Source organism: Stegostoma tigrinum, chromosome 23 (genome assembly GCF_030684315.1).
Source record: "Stegostoma tigrinum isolate sSteTig4 chromosome 23, sSteTig4.hap1, whole genome shotgun sequence".
Classification (NCBI taxonomy): Eukaryota; Metazoa; Chordata; class Chondrichthyes; order Orectolobiformes; family Stegostomatidae; genus Stegostoma; species Stegostoma tigrinum.
The window spans coordinates 31,247,929-31,265,227 of NC_081376.1; the positions used below are offsets into that span (position 1 = coordinate 31,247,929).

General features: G+C 47.2%; 1 protein-coding gene across 4 annotated transcripts in view; it reads left to right on the forward strand.

Moving 5' to 3' along the window:
• The window catches only part of abca3b (ATP-binding cassette, sub-family A (ABC1), member 3b), a 98,831-nt gene continuing 81,532 nt past the window's right edge, over nucleotides 1-17,299 (forward strand). For all 4 annotated transcript variants that reach the window (XM_048552533.2, XM_048552534.2, XM_048552535.2 and 1 more), the window contains exons 1-5: nucleotides 1-120; nucleotides 4,070-4,312; nucleotides 4,725-4,983; nucleotides 5,673-5,803; nucleotides 15,727-15,892. In XM_048552533.2, the coding sequence (XP_048408490.1) occupies nucleotides 4,259-4,312; nucleotides 4,725-4,983; nucleotides 5,673-5,803; nucleotides 15,727-15,892 (610 nt within the window). In that variant the 5' untranslated portion in view covers nucleotides 1-120; nucleotides 4,070-4,258. The remainder of the gene's footprint in view (nucleotides 121-4,069; nucleotides 4,313-4,724; nucleotides 4,984-5,672; nucleotides 5,804-15,726; nucleotides 15,893-17,299) is intronic.

A 17,299-nucleotide genomic window follows, 5' to 3' on the forward strand; every position in this document is an offset into this window, starting at 1 on the left:
TTGTTGCGTTGATTAACAAGTAAAGTGAGAGTGATGGAAGTTAAAAATTTGAAGGCTTGAGGAAACAATGCAGCAAACAATGCCCCATTATATGGCACATAGCGCACACTGTACCTCTTGGTGAGTATGGATAATTTTAATGATACTTTAGAATCTCTGTGGAACAGGAAATGGTCAGACTGATGAAACAGAGAAACTGAGAGAAGGACAGGGAGTTGTTATCTAAACTGGGGTTAGGAGAAATATAGAACAAAAACAGAAGTTGTAGAAAAGCTCAGCACAGTATCTGTGAAAAGAAATCAAAGTTACCATTTCAGGACTAGTGACCCTTCCTCAGGAGAAATATAACCCAAATAGTCATGTGTTGGTAGAAGTCTGATCACGAGAGAAGGAGAGGCAGGGGTAATGGCACAGAAGGGGTGGGAATTGAAAGCACTGTTATAGAGCCATAGAATTATACAGCACAGAATCAGAACTTTCAGTCCAACCAGTTCATGCTGTACGTAATCCAAAACTAAACTAGTTCCACCTGGCTACATTTAGCCCATATCTGTCCAGACCTTTCCTATTCCTGTACTTACCTAAATGTCTTTTAGACATTGTGAGTATACCCATATCCACCACTTCCACCGAAAGTTTATTCCACACATGAACCACTCTCTGTGTAAAAGAATTGCCCCTCATGTCTTTTTTCAATCTTTCTCCTCTCACCTGAAAAATATGCCCCCAATTTTTGAAATCCCCCACTCTAGGGAATAGACACCTGCCATTCACCTAATCTGTACCCCTCATGATTTTATAAACCTCTACAATGTAACCCCTCAACCTCCTATGTTCCAGATAAAAAAAGTCTCAACTTATCCAGCCTTTTCTTATAACTGAAGCCTTCCACTTCTGAACATTAAATAGATTTTCTAGATAAAGATGAGAATGGAAATAAAAATGAAATGAAAACTAGTTCATGCAATTCTACTGAAGATTATTGAGCCCACTACCATGTAGAATTGTTCATATTTTAAACCAGAAGGAAAATACTCCAGGTGCTAGAAATTAGAAACAAATGAAAATGCTGGAAACGCTGAACAAGTCAGTTCCTACCTTGGACAGAGGATGTCAGAAAATGCAGATAAGGTCCTTCAAATAATCTAATCAAAGACAAAAATTGCTGGAAAAGCTCAGCAGGTCAGTCAGCAGCTGTGGAGAGAGTCAGACTTATTCCTCAGAACAGGGTCAGGATCTGAAACGTTAACTCTGATTTCTCTCCACAGATGCTGCCAGACTTACCAAGCTGTTCCATTAGTTTCTGTTTTTATTTCTGATTTCCAGCATCCGCAGTTCTTTGAGTTTCAATCTAATCAAGGACCCAGAATCTGCATTTTAAATGGGTTAAAGGGGAGTTGAGAAATTTTTACATATTGGTGGATTGTTTACTGACTGCTTAATATATTTCAATTCATAAGATATTATTTTAAAAAGTGGACTCTGAACTTTAATTACTTCAACCAAACTTGGCAGGTATTTACATATAAAGAAAATTCTAATAAAAAACTTTTTTAGTGGAAAGAAGAGATTCTGGGGCATTCTTGATTCTGCTGAAGTTTAGTTGTTTCTTTACTTTCCGGTCTCGTTCTTTTTATGTTGCTATCTCTATGTTTTCCACTTTCTCTTTATCTGTCTGTTAGTCATTTATTCTTTTAGCTCTTCCTTGCTGTCTGCCTTTCTCTTGCTGACTGTTTTTCTGTCCTTTTCTCTCTCTACCAGTCTCTCTCTTTCAGTCTGCTATACTCTCTCACTGGCTGTCCCAACCTTTTTCTTAGTAGCTGTCTTTTGCACTCTGTTGCTTTCTGCCACCCTTGTTCTTGCTGTCTGTCTCTCTCTTGCTGCTACTGTCTATCTTTCTTGCTTTGCCTTCTCTCGCTTTCTGTCTTGCTTTCTCTGGCTGCACATTTGCTTCTCTCTTGTTGCCTCTCTTGCCTCTTCACTGTTTTCCTTTCTGTCTTGTTTTGTCGTCCATCTTGTTTTCTGTCTGTATGGCTCGCACTGGCTGCCTCTCTCTTTCCCTCGCGCTCTCTCTCTCGCTCTTTCCCTCGCTCTCTCTCTCGCTCTTTCCCTCGTGCTCTCTCTCTCGCTCTTTCCCTCGCGCTCTCTCTCTCGCTCTTTCCCTCGCGCTCTCTCTCTCTCGCTCTTTCCCTCGCGCTCTCTCTCTCGCTCTTTCCCTCGCGCTCTCTCTCTCTCGCTCTTTCCCTCGCGCTCTCTCTCTCGCTCTTTCCCTCGCGCTCTCTCTCTCTCTCGCTCTTTCCCTCGCGCTCTCTCTCTCTCTCTCGCTCTTTCCCTCGCGCTCTCTCTCTCTCTCGCTCTTTCCCTCGCGCTCTCTCTCTCTCTCGCTCTTTCCCTCGCGCTCTCTCTCTCTCTCGCTCTTTCCCTCGCGCTCTCTCTCTCTCGCTCTTTCCCTCGCGCTCTCTCTCTCTCGCTCGCTATCTGTCTTTGTTTCTCTCTTGGTATGTATTTCTCTGCTTCTTTCTCTCTCTTGTTATGTGTCTCTCACTGTCTTTGTCTCCCTGTCATGCTTTCTGCTTTCCTCACATTCTTTCTGTCTGTCTCAATGTCTCGTCACTTACCTGTGTTTCTTATTGTTTGCTTCTCAATTCGCTTTGCTGACTCAAGTCTCTGATTGTTTCTGTCTCACTTCCTCGCTATCTCTGTTTCATTAGATTTCTCTGCTGATGGTGCTGATACAAGAACATTATTAAGGTTATCAGAATTATTCCATCAAGGATTGGTTTGAAAGAGCTCAGATTTATATTTTTGAACAGGATGTTGCATTTGTACAAGATCACATCAAATACTCGACAATTACAACACAATATAATGAGAGTAAAGCTCTTTGTGCAATGTCCCAAGAAACACATCCAGGGCGAGTAAAGCATGGATCAGACAGAGAGGAAAGCTCCCTGCATGCCGATCCAATAATTGTTCCCAAGACAGGTACAGCAAGGGTTAGATACAATTTAAATTGTACCTTTGGGCTGGGATTTGGGAGAGGAGATGCAAACCAAGTTAGATGACATATTATTCAAATTGCTGTGATACTGTAAGAACTGCAGCTGCTGGAGTCAGTGATAACAGTGTGGAGTTGGAGGAGCACAGCAGGCCAGGCAGCATCAGAGGAGCAGGAAAGTTGATGTTTCGGGTTGGGACTCTTCTTCAGAAATGAGGAAGGGGACGGGAGTTCTGAAATAAATAGAGAGAGGAGGTGTGGAGCTGGCCAAGGTAGGTGAGATGGTGATAAGTGAGTGCAGTTAGGGAGTGGTGGAGATTGGTCAGTGAGGGGGGAGGAGTGGATAGGTGGGAGAGAAGATGGACAGGCTGTGTCACGTCGAGGAGGCGGGGATGAGAAGGAGGGTTGGTCATGGGATGAGGCCGGGATAGGGAAATTTTGAATGTGGTAAAATCCATGTTTTGGCCATTGGGCTGTAGGCCCTGCACTCTGTTCGTGACCAATGACAACACCTTCTGGTCGTGAACCATTTAAATCCCCCTCCCACTCCCTGGGTGACATGTCCATCCTGGGCTGCCTCCAGTGTCACAGTGAGACCACTCACAAATTGGAGGAGCAGCACTCATATTCTGCCTTGGGAGCTTACAGCTCAATGGCCTAAATTGGATTTTACCAGTTTCAAAATCTCCCCATCCTGGTCTTATCCTATGACCAATGCTCCCATTTAAATTGCTGTGACCAACAGCAAGTGGCTTGTAATCATCAACAACACCCCCCAAATAGGCATACACCTCAAATATTTTCAGTGGGCACAAAATTCTGGAATTAGGAGAGCTAATGGTTTTCACAGCTCTAATAATTCAATCAGTCACCAACTGCTTTGAATAATGTTGCTTACCTGGAATTTGCAGCTATAGTGATGCTGTTCACAACTATTGACATAAGCTGTAAAAGTGTCCTAAATTTCAAAAGTTACCTTGATTGTAAAATTGGCTACACTTCAAAAGTGCGGTACATTTATTGACTTTTTCGGGATGTGAGCTATATAAATACTTTCTTTCTTCTTTTTAGAGGGTTAGTGACTGGCCTGATGGGGGATCCAAAACATCTCATTCAAACTGATACACAACATCTCCATTGGCTGCAGTCTGTGATAATGGTTTGAAAGCTGCAAAATTGGAACTAGCTGCATCCATTGTGCTCCTTCCCCTGTTAGGAAGCATATTCTTGTCATATTTTGGTGTTGCTCTTAAACTCAGGATGACTCGACTTCGGCAGTTTGGCCTACTTCTGTGGAAGAATTACGTGTTGCAAGTAAGTGAAATATTACAACCAACAGTACAAAGAAGGGTCTGTGTGAATGTATGGATGCTTGAACTTCCATTCTAATAGCTAAACCCTCAAGCACTGCTCCTGTCCACTTACATACGTAGCTGTAAAAGCTGTCACAGAGACTGGCTGAGATTCTGTCTGGATGCAGTGCTATGAGTCAGACAAACTGATTTGTCCACATATGAACCCATGAAGTGACCCCCATAAGTTTGGGATAAGCTCCTACCAGACCTGACAGGAAAGCTGAGATTGCATCCTGACTTTGTGGGAAACTTGATCTTTTAATGCACCTCATGGTGGGTAATGTTTAATGTATGTACCTATGCTAATAATGTACTGCAAAGAGAATTTTGTAATTGTTGGATTTACCAATCTTACTTTTGTTTTAATGCAGAAGCGCCAAGTATTGGTCACCATCGTTGAGATAAGCCTGCCACTTATATTTGCTGCAATTCTTATAACTCTAAGACAGCGAGTTAACTCTGTGCAATATCCAAATGCAACCACATATCCTCCATTTTATATTTATGATATTCCCTATTTCCCCCAACACCCTACAACCAAATGGAGTTTGGTTTACATTCCCTCCAACGTGACTGCAGTGGAGACCATTGCAAAGCTGGTGAAAGACAGTCTGCGGAAGATTGTTAACAGTAAGTTTCCAGCCTTCTAAGTTGCTGTCTTTTTCCTGGGAGCAATCAGGGATGCGATTCAGTTTTTATTCTCTTGGATTAGATGGTTGAGGAGAAAAAGGTAAAAGGTTGGTTTAATTTGTTTGTTTTGTGCTGACATGACCATTTGTGAATCCTTTTACAACTTGCTATTTGGATTTTGAATTATTGATCATTTAATTGTTGATTAGTATGAAAGCCACTGTATTAATCCATGATGCTCATTAGCACAGAGTTCAAGATAGCATCTCACTACAACTTCTCAAGAGCAGGTGGAAATGGACAATGAACACTAGCCTTGCAATGATGCTTGCAACCCATAAAATAACACTTTTAAAGAGCCCCAGGTTACAACACTCATTAACATCTGGGTATGACACCCAACCTAACCCAAATCACCAAAAGGTTAACCCTACACAACTTAAATTATGGATTAAGAAATAAAAACAGAAAAGTTGAAAATACTTGGTGGTGGTGGTGAGAGAAACAGCTCTGTTTCAAATGCTGACATTTAAGTACAACTCAGTTAACTGTAAACATTAAATTTGTTTCTCTTTGCACAGCTGCTGCAAAAACTGCTGAGTATTTCCAATATTTTGTGTTTTTGTTACAGATTTCCATCATCTGCAATGTTCAGCTCATGGATGACAGACATTTTCTTTTATTTCTAGTTGTAGGTTTCCAAACAGAAGCTCAGTTTAATGAATTTATAAGATCGGAAAACAAGTCGGCAGAGAAAATTCTGGTAGCTCTCGTAATTGACCATGACTTTAAGCATCAAGATGAGCGTTTACCATTGCAGGTGTGTGCTATGTAGTGAATCATTACTGTGGACACATGCTGTATAGTGAAGCCTTACCAATCTACATATGTGCTGATTACTCAGTCTTCAACATTGTACGTACATGATTTGATGACAGTTATGAAAATTCTTTCTTTCTTGGCTCGACATGCAAAGCTAACGTTTTTCAATATCACTCTTTGTGTTTTTATGCTCCATACAAATTGAATTTAATTGTTGATGCTTCAGTGTATTTTTTTGTGTTCTGTTTTGATGGCAGTCAGGTTTATTGCAGTTGGAGTTCATGTTCATATTTTCAGTCCCTATAGCTATCATGTATGAAGCTCGCTGGCCTCAAGAAAAGGATGCTGTTTCCTAGTCTCTTGCAATCTCGATCACAGAATGAGCTTATTTTGGTGTGGTGTGTTTTTAATGAGTTTTTTAAAAATAAATTCAGTCATGGGTTTGGGTATCTTTAACAAGGCTTGTCTGTCATTGATCTTGAGAAGATATTCTTTAGCTGCCCTCTTAAACCTCTGTAGCAGATAAACTCTCCATTGACAGCACTGTGGGTGTTGAGGTTTTGACTTGGCGACAATAATATAATTCCAGGTTTGGATAGTGTGTGACTTGGAGAGGAACTTGACAATAGTGGTGTCTTTATATATGTGCCATCCACCCTTGTTATTCTTAGTGATAGAGGTTGCAGATTTAGACTAATATGTTGAAGGTGGTTTGGCAAGTTGCTGTGGGCTGTAAAGTGATATGGAGCTGCATGATCTTGAGAGGTTATTGTTGCGTAAGTTGTTGACAAGACCTTTAGCTGTGTCCAGCCCCATTTCCTGCACTTCTGTATCCTCCCACAACACCAGTAGATTCCCCCAATCCTCGCTTTCCATCCCACCAGCATTGGGATCCAATGGATCATAAGCCACCATCTCCACCACCTCCACTAGGATGCCACCACCAGATCCACAATTCACCCCTCTCTCTTGTCAGCATTTCGTAGGGCTTGTTCTGTCCAGGACACCCTGGTCCATTCCTCCTCCATTCCAACGCTTCCCCACATCATCTTACCATACAGTTGCATAAGGTGCAACGTTTTCCCGTTTACCTTCTCACTATCCATGGCCCCAGACATGCTTCCAGGTGAAGCAATGAATTACCTACACTTCACTCAACCTAGCCTACTGTATTCGCTGCTCACAATGTCCACAGTGGGAAGAAGAAACGCAGACCGTCTAATTGCTTCACAGAACACCTATGTTCTGTCTGTGAAAGTAACCCCGACCTTCCTGTTGCCTGCTACTTCAACACACTATCGTGTTTCCGTACCAAATTTCTGTCTTGGGCTTGCAACAGTGCTTTAACAAGACTCAGCATAAGCCGGAACCACAACATTTCATCTTTCGTTTGGGGACCTGCAGTCTTCAGGATTCAGTACCAAGTTTAATAAAATTAATCCCTGAACATTTCCTTCTATATCCTTTACCTGGCCCCTACACGCCAGGCCCTGCCGTGACATGGGCAGCTTTCACAGCCAAACCACTTTCTCCATTATCAGCAAGTCTCCTTCCCTGGTTTACTACCAAGCCCATACCTTTGCCTTCCTTTTGTTGTCCCTGGGCTCTGTTTTCAACTATGCACTTACTCCTTCTCCCCCATCCCCTGTCATTAGCTTAAATACCATCTTGTGCTAGCTACTACCAGTTATGAAGAAAGCTACTGAAATAACTCCACAAAGACTGGGATCCTTTCACTGAATCGCCTTGTATTTCCATGTAGAAAGTCCTTGATTCTGGTACAGCCTCATCAGAGTCAACTCCTAGAGTGTCAGAGATAACAAAGTGTGGAGCTGGATGAACACAGCAGGCCAAGCAGCATCTCATGAGCACAAAAGCTGACATTTTGGGCCTAGTCCCAGAGTGTCAGGATGTCTGACATTCCTGTTTTTATCTGTCAGCCAGGGCTTCCTGGTTGCAGCAGTTTAACAGCCCCCATCATATTCTCTGAGGTCCACTTGGCTGACCTCATTATATTCACTACCAGTACTTGAATTGTTAACTATGCTTTCTTTCCACAGTTGTTGCCAGAGCAACTGAGTTTCTCTAGCAATTTCTGTTTTCTATCTTCACTACTATTGCTGGAATGTTCTCAGGGCCCAGAGCCTTTTCAGTGTTGAGTGCCATCAAATATTTCTTGATATCACCTTGAGTGAATTGAATTTGCTTTAGACTGACATCTGTAATGTTGGTGTTTACTCACCTGTAGATTGGGCAAGAATTCTTTATGATCAGAGATAATGGGAACTGCAGGTGCTGGAGAATCCAAGATAACAAAGTGTGAAGCTGGATGAACACAGCAGGCCAAGCAGCATCTCGGGAACACAAACACTGACGTTTCGGGCATGGACCCTTCATCAGATTCTGATGGAGAGTTTAGTGATTCGTGATTTAATTGTTTTGTTACTTTGAAGCCATCAACAATTTGGAATATTCCTTAGAACCTCCCAGAGTTTGGCAGCCGCAGTCAGTTGCTCATTTGCCAGAACTTGAGATCCCCTGAAGTTATTGCCCTAACAAAGAATTAGAACATTAGGTAACTTACTTTTTATTCACTTGCACATAGAACAGGAGTCAATAGTGTTCACAATGTTATGGCTGAGATCATGGTGTTCCCCATTGTAGATTGCATTGTTCTCAGTTCCATATTAACAGGTTTTCTGGAATCTCAATCTAGAACAAAAATGTTCTTTGTGATAGGCATCTGATGCATGGGTACACCACCACCTGCAAGTTCTCTACAGGCCATGCAATATCTCCATTAATTTGGAGCTATATCACTGTTCCTTCACAGTTGCTGCATTAAAATGTGACCACCTCCTTAATAGCACTGTGGGTGCACCTACACCAGATAGACTGCAGGATTCATCATCACCACCTCACAGTTAGTCAATAAATGTTGGGGTCCTCTAATGCTCACATCCCATGTAAGAATAAAAGATACTTCTGATAGCTAAGATTTCTGTTTCTGAAAGTAAGGTTAACTCTGAGAGGATCACTGTGCACTGTACTGCAACCATGAACTTGTATTCCATCTTGTTCAGAAAAATTCAGCATTGTGAATTTGTGCTGAGGTTGACTGGATTGCTGGACATATGGACAATGTAAAATATCTGCAGAACAGGTGGTGTTGATACTTATACCCAGTTGGAACCCTACACTCACCTACATTGTTAACCATGGCTATACATTGTATTGAGATGTGATTGGTTTAATTGGATTCAGTAATAGTAAACCAATACCATAACCCTAAATGAACTCGGATCATTTCTTCTCAAGGGGTAGGTGATGTCCTAGTGATATAATTGCTGACTATTAACCCAGAGACCCAGGTATTAAACTGGGAACTTGTCTCCAAATCCCACCATGGCAGCTAGTGGAATTTGAGTTCAATAATAATCTGGAAATAAGGGTCTAATGATAACCATGAAACCATTGCTAATTGTCAGGAAAAAAATTCAAGTTCACTAATGTCCTTTAGGGAAAGTCTGCCTCCCCCATTGATTTGGAGCCAATCTACCATCCCCTGAGAAAAAGAACAGGAAATGACATCACCAACGCAGGAAATGACATCACCAACCCAAGGAAACCTAAACCTATAAATAGAAAGCGGGACATAACACCAGCGCTTCGTCGAAGGCTCACTGTTGATGTTACCTAGAATGGTGACAAAACATCTGGGAACAAACCTTCAAGCTCAGTGAACCAGCTTACATCTGGAACAAAGTAAAGACCCACTCTCTTGTGGACCGAGAGGAGGAGAGTGCTGTGTTGGAGGTGAAAGGAAGACGTCGGGTTGGCTGTGCACCCTTGCAACCAGTGGATCTTAATGCCGGCTGCGGCCTAACGCTGGTTCAGGGGAGCAGCCAACCTGCAACGATGGCTGCGGCAAGTGCTCGTGCCCCAGGTCAGGGGGTCTGGAACACCATCCGTGTTTCCATAAAGAAGGTAGACGAAGGTGCACCTGTGGACCGCACCTTCTTCGTGAAGAGGGTCCTGTTGGACTGTTGCGGGTTCGCTGCTGTGGACATTTACTGCCTGCAGGATTTCCCCGGAGGATGTTTTTACGATGTGACCTTCAGGAGTGCCACGCTTTGCGAGCGCTTCCTGGAAGTTTTCAAGGAGAAAGGAGGTGAGGGCCCCCTCTCTGTATTGACCGCTGTCCCGCTGTTCGTGATGCCAGCGCAGAGGAGCCGTATGGTGACTGTACACATATACAACCCGCATGTGCCAGCAGTTGATGTCCTAACCTTCCTCGGAAGGTACGTGAAGTTGGAAGGGGACCTAACTGACATCATGGACCCTTTTGGCATCTGGACCAGTAAGAGGCAGGTCAAGGTGACGCTGAGGGTGGGCGCGGACGGGAACATTGTACACCCACCGTCCAGCTTCGCGATCGGTGGGAGCAAGGGCTACCTGACCTATGCAGGGCAACCTAAAGTCTGCCATGCCTGTGGTAGGTCAGGTCACGTGGCGGCCGACTGCAAAGCCACCATCTGCAGGAACTGCAGGGAGGAGGGACACTTTGCAAAGGATTGCCCACAAGGGAAATGCTGCAACCTTTGCGGGGAAGTGGGCCACCTCTATAGGGCATGTCTGCAACGGGGGACCACCTATGCCCAGGTTGCCGGCGGGGCAATGCGGGGCCGCCCCCCCCCCCCCCCCCCCCCCCCCCACCCCGCGGAGGAGAGGAAGGCACCAGGGCCCAGCAAGGACCCCACTAATGTGCAGGAGGGCCAGGTCGTGCAGGATGGGCCTGAGGCCAGCAAAGCGCCCCTGCAGGCTCCGGTCCCCCCCGACAACCCGGAGTCGATGGAGGCAGCGACAGGCGACCCAGGGGAGTGGACAACGGTCCAGAAAGCAAGGAGGAAGGTGCGTCGGCGGGCCCAGGAACCGCAACCATCAGGTGGGAAGAGGCAGCTACAGGGGGGCTATAAGAGCTCCTCTGACGAGGGGGATTCGGAGAGGCCCGCCCGAAGCAGAAGCTGAAGATCTCAAGGGAGAAGGAGAGCAGCACCACGCTTCCAAGTGACGGGAGGCGTCCTGAGGCTCCCTCCGACACCCAGTCACGTGCCGCTGGGGCACTGGAGGGCCCCCCGGAACTTCCAGGTGGGAAGGAGGAAACAGCACGTCCCCAGCCTGACCCAGAGCCGGACTCTCCTGCCTCCGTACCCCCGACAGGGGGTTGCCACCTGAAAGACAGCATGGACGGTTTCCTCAGCCCGGAGAGCGTCCAGCAGTCAGCGCGGGCAATGCGCATGAAGGGACAGATGGAGGGGCTGGACCTTGGACTTGGGGAGGGTACTGCGGTCACTGCCCACAATGGGGGTACGAGTTGCGAGCATTAATGTGCGCAGCGTCAAGTCCACCGCAAGATGTGTATCCACGTTGGCCTACCTGACCACCATCGAGGCGGACCTCCTGTTTCTGCAGGAGTGCAGGATACCGCACCTCGGCAGGTACAGGAAATGGTCCAGTGCCTGGACGTGTGGGCCTTCGATCTGGTCGGGGGGTAACGACTGTCGCTCCTCAGGCCTGGCTATTCTGCTGCGGGGGCGCGACTTCACCATCTCTCAAGTTCAGCAGGTGGTGGGGAGCGCCTCCTAGTGGCTGATGTCACCTACAGGAACGCTCCCCTGATGCTGATCAACGTGTACGCCCCAGCGGTACGGAGTGAGCGGTTGGCCATCCTGCAGCGGCTTCCACCCCTGCTGGCTACGTCCAGGCCGGTCATCCTGGGCGGAGACTTCAACTGCATCATCGAAGCAGATGCAAGATCCGGTGTGGGGACAGCGGGTGGGGGGAGTCAACTGGACATCACGTCCAGATTCCTGATGGCACGGTGAAGGACACCAAGCTGCTCGACGTCTTCAGCACCCCTGCAGACGGAGCGCAGCGGAGGTACACCTGGTCGCGGCCAGACGGGTCTATTCGCTCAAGGGTAGACTTCTGTTTGTGTCACGGGCGTTCTCGGTCAGGTCCACCGGTGTCGAGCCGGTGTTCTTCTCTGACCACTGCCTCCTGCTGGCCGACTGTCACTTACAGGACGACCAGCCGGCTGGCAAGGGGACTTGGAAGCTCAACATGACTCTGTTGACCCCAGAGAACGTTGAGGAGCTTAAGAGGGAGTATGCCGGTTGGAGAACTGTGAAACCCCTCTTTGAGTCTCCGGGCGACTGGTGGGAGACGGTGAAGGAGAACATCAAGAGGTTCTTTGTCCTCAAGGGTGTTCGGAAGGTGAGAGAGAGGCGGGGAAAGCTGTCGCGACTCCAGAAAAGGGTGCAGAACCTGCTCCTTCTGCAGCTGATGGGGGTCGATGACACGGAGGACCTCCGCGAGGTGAGGGGCCAGCAAGCCTCGCTCTTCGCCGCGGAGGCCTCCAGGATAATCTTCCGGTCCAGGATCCGCTCCGTGGAGCAGGACGAGACGTGCTCGTGTTTGTTCTTTCAGAAGGTGCACAAAGAGAGCTCTGTGCTTAGCCGGCTGAAGGAGGATGACGGCTCGGTGACGTCGTCTCGGCCCGACATTTTGAGGATCAGCAGATCCTTCTATGCCGGACTGTATGACACGAAGCCCACGGACAGCACGGCCTCCGAGTCGTTCCTGTCGTCTGTCACGGAGGTCTTAGACGACGGCACGAGGGAGTGGCTGGACCGGCCGATATCCCTGGACGAGCTGACCAGAGCCCTCAAGTCCTTGGAGAGGAATAAGATTCCCAGGAGCGACGGCTTACCGGTCGAGCTGTATTCTGCTCTGTGGGACCTTGTCGGCCAGGATCTGCTGGAGGTGTACGATAGTGCGCTTCGGGCGGGGGAAATGTGCAAGTCCATGAGGAAGGGCATCATCACCCTCATTTACAAGAGGAAGGGGGAGAGGGAAGAAATTAAGAATTAGCGTCCCATTTCACTATTGAACGTGGACTACAAAATCCTGGCCAAGGTCATAGCCAACCGGGTCAGGTCTGTCCTGGAGTCGGTGATTCACCCTGACCAAACCTGTGCTGTGCCGGGCAGGAAGATCACTGAGAGCCTCGCGCTCATCAGGGATACGATCGCCTACGTACAGGACAGGCGGTGGACATCTGCCTCGTCAGCCTGGACCAGGAGAAGGCCTTCGACAGGGTCTCTCATGCTTACATGAGGGACGTCCTATCCAAATTGGGGTTCGGGGAGGGCATCCGCAAATGGATCCGGCTGCTCTACACCAACATCGTTAGTGCAGTCTCGATCAACGGGTGGGAATCGGACAGTTTTCCTGTCAGATCTGGAGTCAGGCAGGGCTGCCCGCTCTCTCCTGCCTTGTTCGTGTGCTGTGTGGAGCCCTTCGCCGCATCCATCAGGAAGGACGTGAGCCTGAAGCGGGTGACTATCCCAGGCAGCGGAGGCCTTCAGGTCAAGACCTCCCTGTACATGGACAACGTTGCCGTCTTCTGCACCGATCGTCGATCGGTGAATAGACTATTGGACATCTGCGGCCAGTTTGAACTGGCGTCGGGTGCCAAAGTCAATAGGGGTAAGAGCAAGGTCATGTTCTTCGGGAACTGGGACGACCGCTCCTTCATCCCCTTCACCGTCAGGACAGACTACCTGAAGGTGCTGGGTGTTTGGTTTGGTGGAGCTGGGGCGTGCACTAAGACTTGGGAGGAGCGTATCACCAAATTGAAGCAGAAGCTGGGCAGGTGGACGCTCCGGTCCCCCTCCATCGCGGGTAACAACCTGGTTGTCAGGTGCGAGGGGCTTTCGGTACTGTTGTATGTGGCGCAGGCCTGGCCTATTCCCTGGACCTGCTCCGCTGCGGTCACCCGGGCCATCTCCCACTTCATTTGGGGGTCGAGGATGGACCGGGTCCGCAGGGACACCATGTACAAAGACCTGGAAAATGGGGGAAAGGGCGTATCGAACGCCACCCTTGCCCTGACAGCTACCTTTGTGTGCGGCTGCATCAAGCTGTGCGTAGATCCTCAGTACGCAAACACCAAGTGTCACTACTTACTGAGGTTCTACCTGTCCCCGGTGTTGCGAAGGATGGGCCTGGCCTCGTTGCAGCGGAATGCTCAGAGTAGTTGGACCGTTCCGTACCACCTGTCCTTCGTGGAGAAATTTTTGAAAGGAAACACCTTTGACCACAAGGCTGTCAGGCAGTGGTCAGCACGTAGTATCCTCAGGACCCTTCGGGAAAAGGAGAGGGTGGATCCCGTCGTGTGGTTCCCCACGCAGACTGCCAAAGTCGTTTGGCAGAATGCCTCATCGCCAGAACTTTCAAACAAGCACAAGGACATTGCTTGGCTGGCGGTGAGAGGGGCTCTGCCAGTGAGATCCTTTATGCATGCCCGGAAACTCTGCGCCACCGCACGCTGCCCTCGAGGTGGCTACAGGGTGGACGAGACTGTCGATCACCTCCTTCTGGAATGTGCCTATGTGCAGGAGGTCTGGAGGGGGATGCAGTGGTATTTGTCGAGGTTCGTCCCGAGCAGCTCCGTGACACGGGACTCCGTGCTCTATGGGCTGTTTCCCGGGACGCACACTGAGACCAACATCAACTGCGCCTGGAGGACCATCAATGCAGTGAAAGACGCTCTTTGGCCTGCCCGCAACTTGCTGGTCTGCCAGCTGAAAGAACTGACCCTGACCGATGTTGCAGACTGGCGCACTCCAAGGTCCAGGACTACGTGCTGAGGGACGCGCTAAAGCTTGGGGCAGCCGCCGCCAAGGCGCGGTGGGGAAAGACCACGGTATGAAACCCCTCGTCCAGAATGGTAAAAAGGGCCCTATCTGGTAACTGGGCCCAGCTGGCGCCTTCCCCAACTGGTCAGGGGGCCAACTGGGACTGTGCGGGGTGACGACTGCCGGGGTATTTTCTTTGCTTTGTTTTTTTTTCTTCTTTGTTTGTTTTTTTCCTTTAGTTGGTGTATGTACCCCCTGGGTAACCCAGAGTGGTCTGCATGACTGGGTCGGTGTGTAAATGTTTTTTTTTGTACATCTTATGAATAAAGTATATTTTTTCAAATAAAAAAAAGTGACGAAACGTCTGAAAATGAACCTTTCAGCTCAGCGAGCAAACTCACATCTTGAGATGCTGCTTGGCCTGCTTGTATTCATCCAGCTTCACACTTTGTTATCTTGCATTCTCCAGCATCTGCAGTTCCCATTATCTCTGATCGCAATTTTAACCCCACTGCGAAGCCTCTTCCAGGGATGCCTAACCTGAAGAGGTTACCCTCCTCCCTCCGGACCAACCTCGGGGAATCTCTCTCCCACTGCAACTCTCTTGTCTTCTCCTCTATTCATCTTCAGTCCGCCTCCCCCTCTCTCCCTATTTATTTCAGAACCCTCTCCCCATACCCCACTCTGATGAAAGGTCTAGGCCTGCTGTGTTCATCCAGCTTCACACTTTGTTATCTTGGCTTCTCCAGCGTCTGCAGTTCCCATTATCTCTGAGCCATTCTTACCTTGTCTGGCTTACATGTGACTCCAGACCCATAGTAATGTGATTGACTCTTAACTGCTCTCTGGGCAATTAAAGATGGACAATAAATGTTGGCCTAGCAAGTGACACCCACATCCCATGAATGAATTAAAAAACAACTCGAATTGTTTCTCTACCATAATGTGTGCTGCTTTAAGTCAGAATGTTTGAGCTGTGCAGTACAGCCTGCAGGATTTCCTTGTACTCATCTTTCTGACTTGCTGGTTTGTTCTGGGACAGGAGATTTGCAGTGACCTATTCTGAGTGTTGCTTGGCTAAAACAGCATCAGATAAATACAAAATAATGGCAATGTTGCATGTAGAGATGGTGGTTGATCTGTTTTATCACGTTGGTGAGAAAGGAAGGTCAACTGGAATTCTTATGCAATTGGTGATTGTTGATTCTTGTCTTTTTAGGTAAAGTACCACCTAAGGTTTAAATACAGTCCTCTGAATGCACCCCTTGGGGAAATAAGCTCTTTCAATCCAAACGGAGATAAAGACTGGCACACTCGGTCCCTTTTCCCACTGCTTCAGGTACCTGGGCCTCGTGAGCAATACTTCAAGGATGGAGGCAGTCCAGGTGAGCTAACAGCACTGGCCCTTCTGCAGCTTCATTCGTACAGGTGAGCAGGCCAGGTGGACAGAGAAGTTGAAATCTGGACACGCCTGTCCTGTGTCCTAATAACAGGATGGGAGAGAAAAGTTTCAAATGTTTCATTCTACGAAGAGCAAGGCACAGTGAGAGTTAAATTTCTTTGATGTGAGCAATGCGCCACTCAGATTCTGCACCCTTAGCCAGATTGGGTGTGGAGCTTTGGTTATCTGTTATTAAGCAAGCTCTGCCTTGTACTAACCCTTGTTTTTCTTGTGTTATATATAATTCTCTTTGGCAAGAGTTTAATCTGCAGCAGGGAAGATACTGAGTTCTCCATGTTTTTCACTCACTCCACACCCAATTCTGTTATGGCATGGGTTACTTCTGGCACAGTCATATATTCCCACCTACTTCTAGACCTATTGTCATATTATATGGATTGCTTTTATTTTCTCCCACTCTTAGCTCTTATTGTCTCATATTCAGCTTTTATGTCCCAGCCTATTATGCACCATCTCTTTCTTCACCGATCCCTTTCATATCCCTCCCTCTCTGGGCTCCATCTTCAACTATCGGTTCACTTCCCCACAGCTCCCACCAGCACTCTTCTCCTACCATCCCTCCCCATCAAACTTCATCTTCAGCATAAATGCCACTCTTTCCTAGCTGCTAACGGTTCTGACAAACAGTCACTGGACTCAAACTTTCACCAGCAATTTCTGCTTTTGCTTCTGATCTCCATTCACACTTCTTTGTTTTTATTTCAGTTTTTGAAATCTCTGTCCTGCAATGTTCTTCCACTTCAATTTTAGCCATGTAAAATAACTTGTATTTCTAAGTGCTTCTCACAAACTCAGGTTGTTATAGACTGCTTTACTGCCAGTGAAGTCTCAATCAATGTTGTAATGTGGAAGAAAATAGCAATGAGGCAATTGCCATATAGTTTGTTTTATTGAGGACACCTGAATATAACCTGCTATTCTTTGACTATTTTTAAAAGTTTTTTATGCTTGCTGACATGGCAGACTTGGCTTACCATCTCACCTAAGGGTTGGAATCACTAACAATACTGCATTGCCAGTATTGTGCCAGAGTGTCGCCCTGGATTACAAGTTCAAGTTGGACTTGAATTCGCAACCTTCCTGGATATAAAAGTGTAACCCACTGTGTGTGATATTTCAAAACACCATGCACGCACTGCACAATACATATAAATATATTTCATATGTTGTTATGCACTTAACATTTATCGCCAGGAAAGTAAATATCACAGAAGATCATTGACTCTTTACCGATTAGAAAAGTCACTGATCGAAAGCACTGAGAATCTGCTTTTATCTTACCATTTTATCAACAAGCACATAGAAAGGCTAAAGTTCACAGGCTTGCACT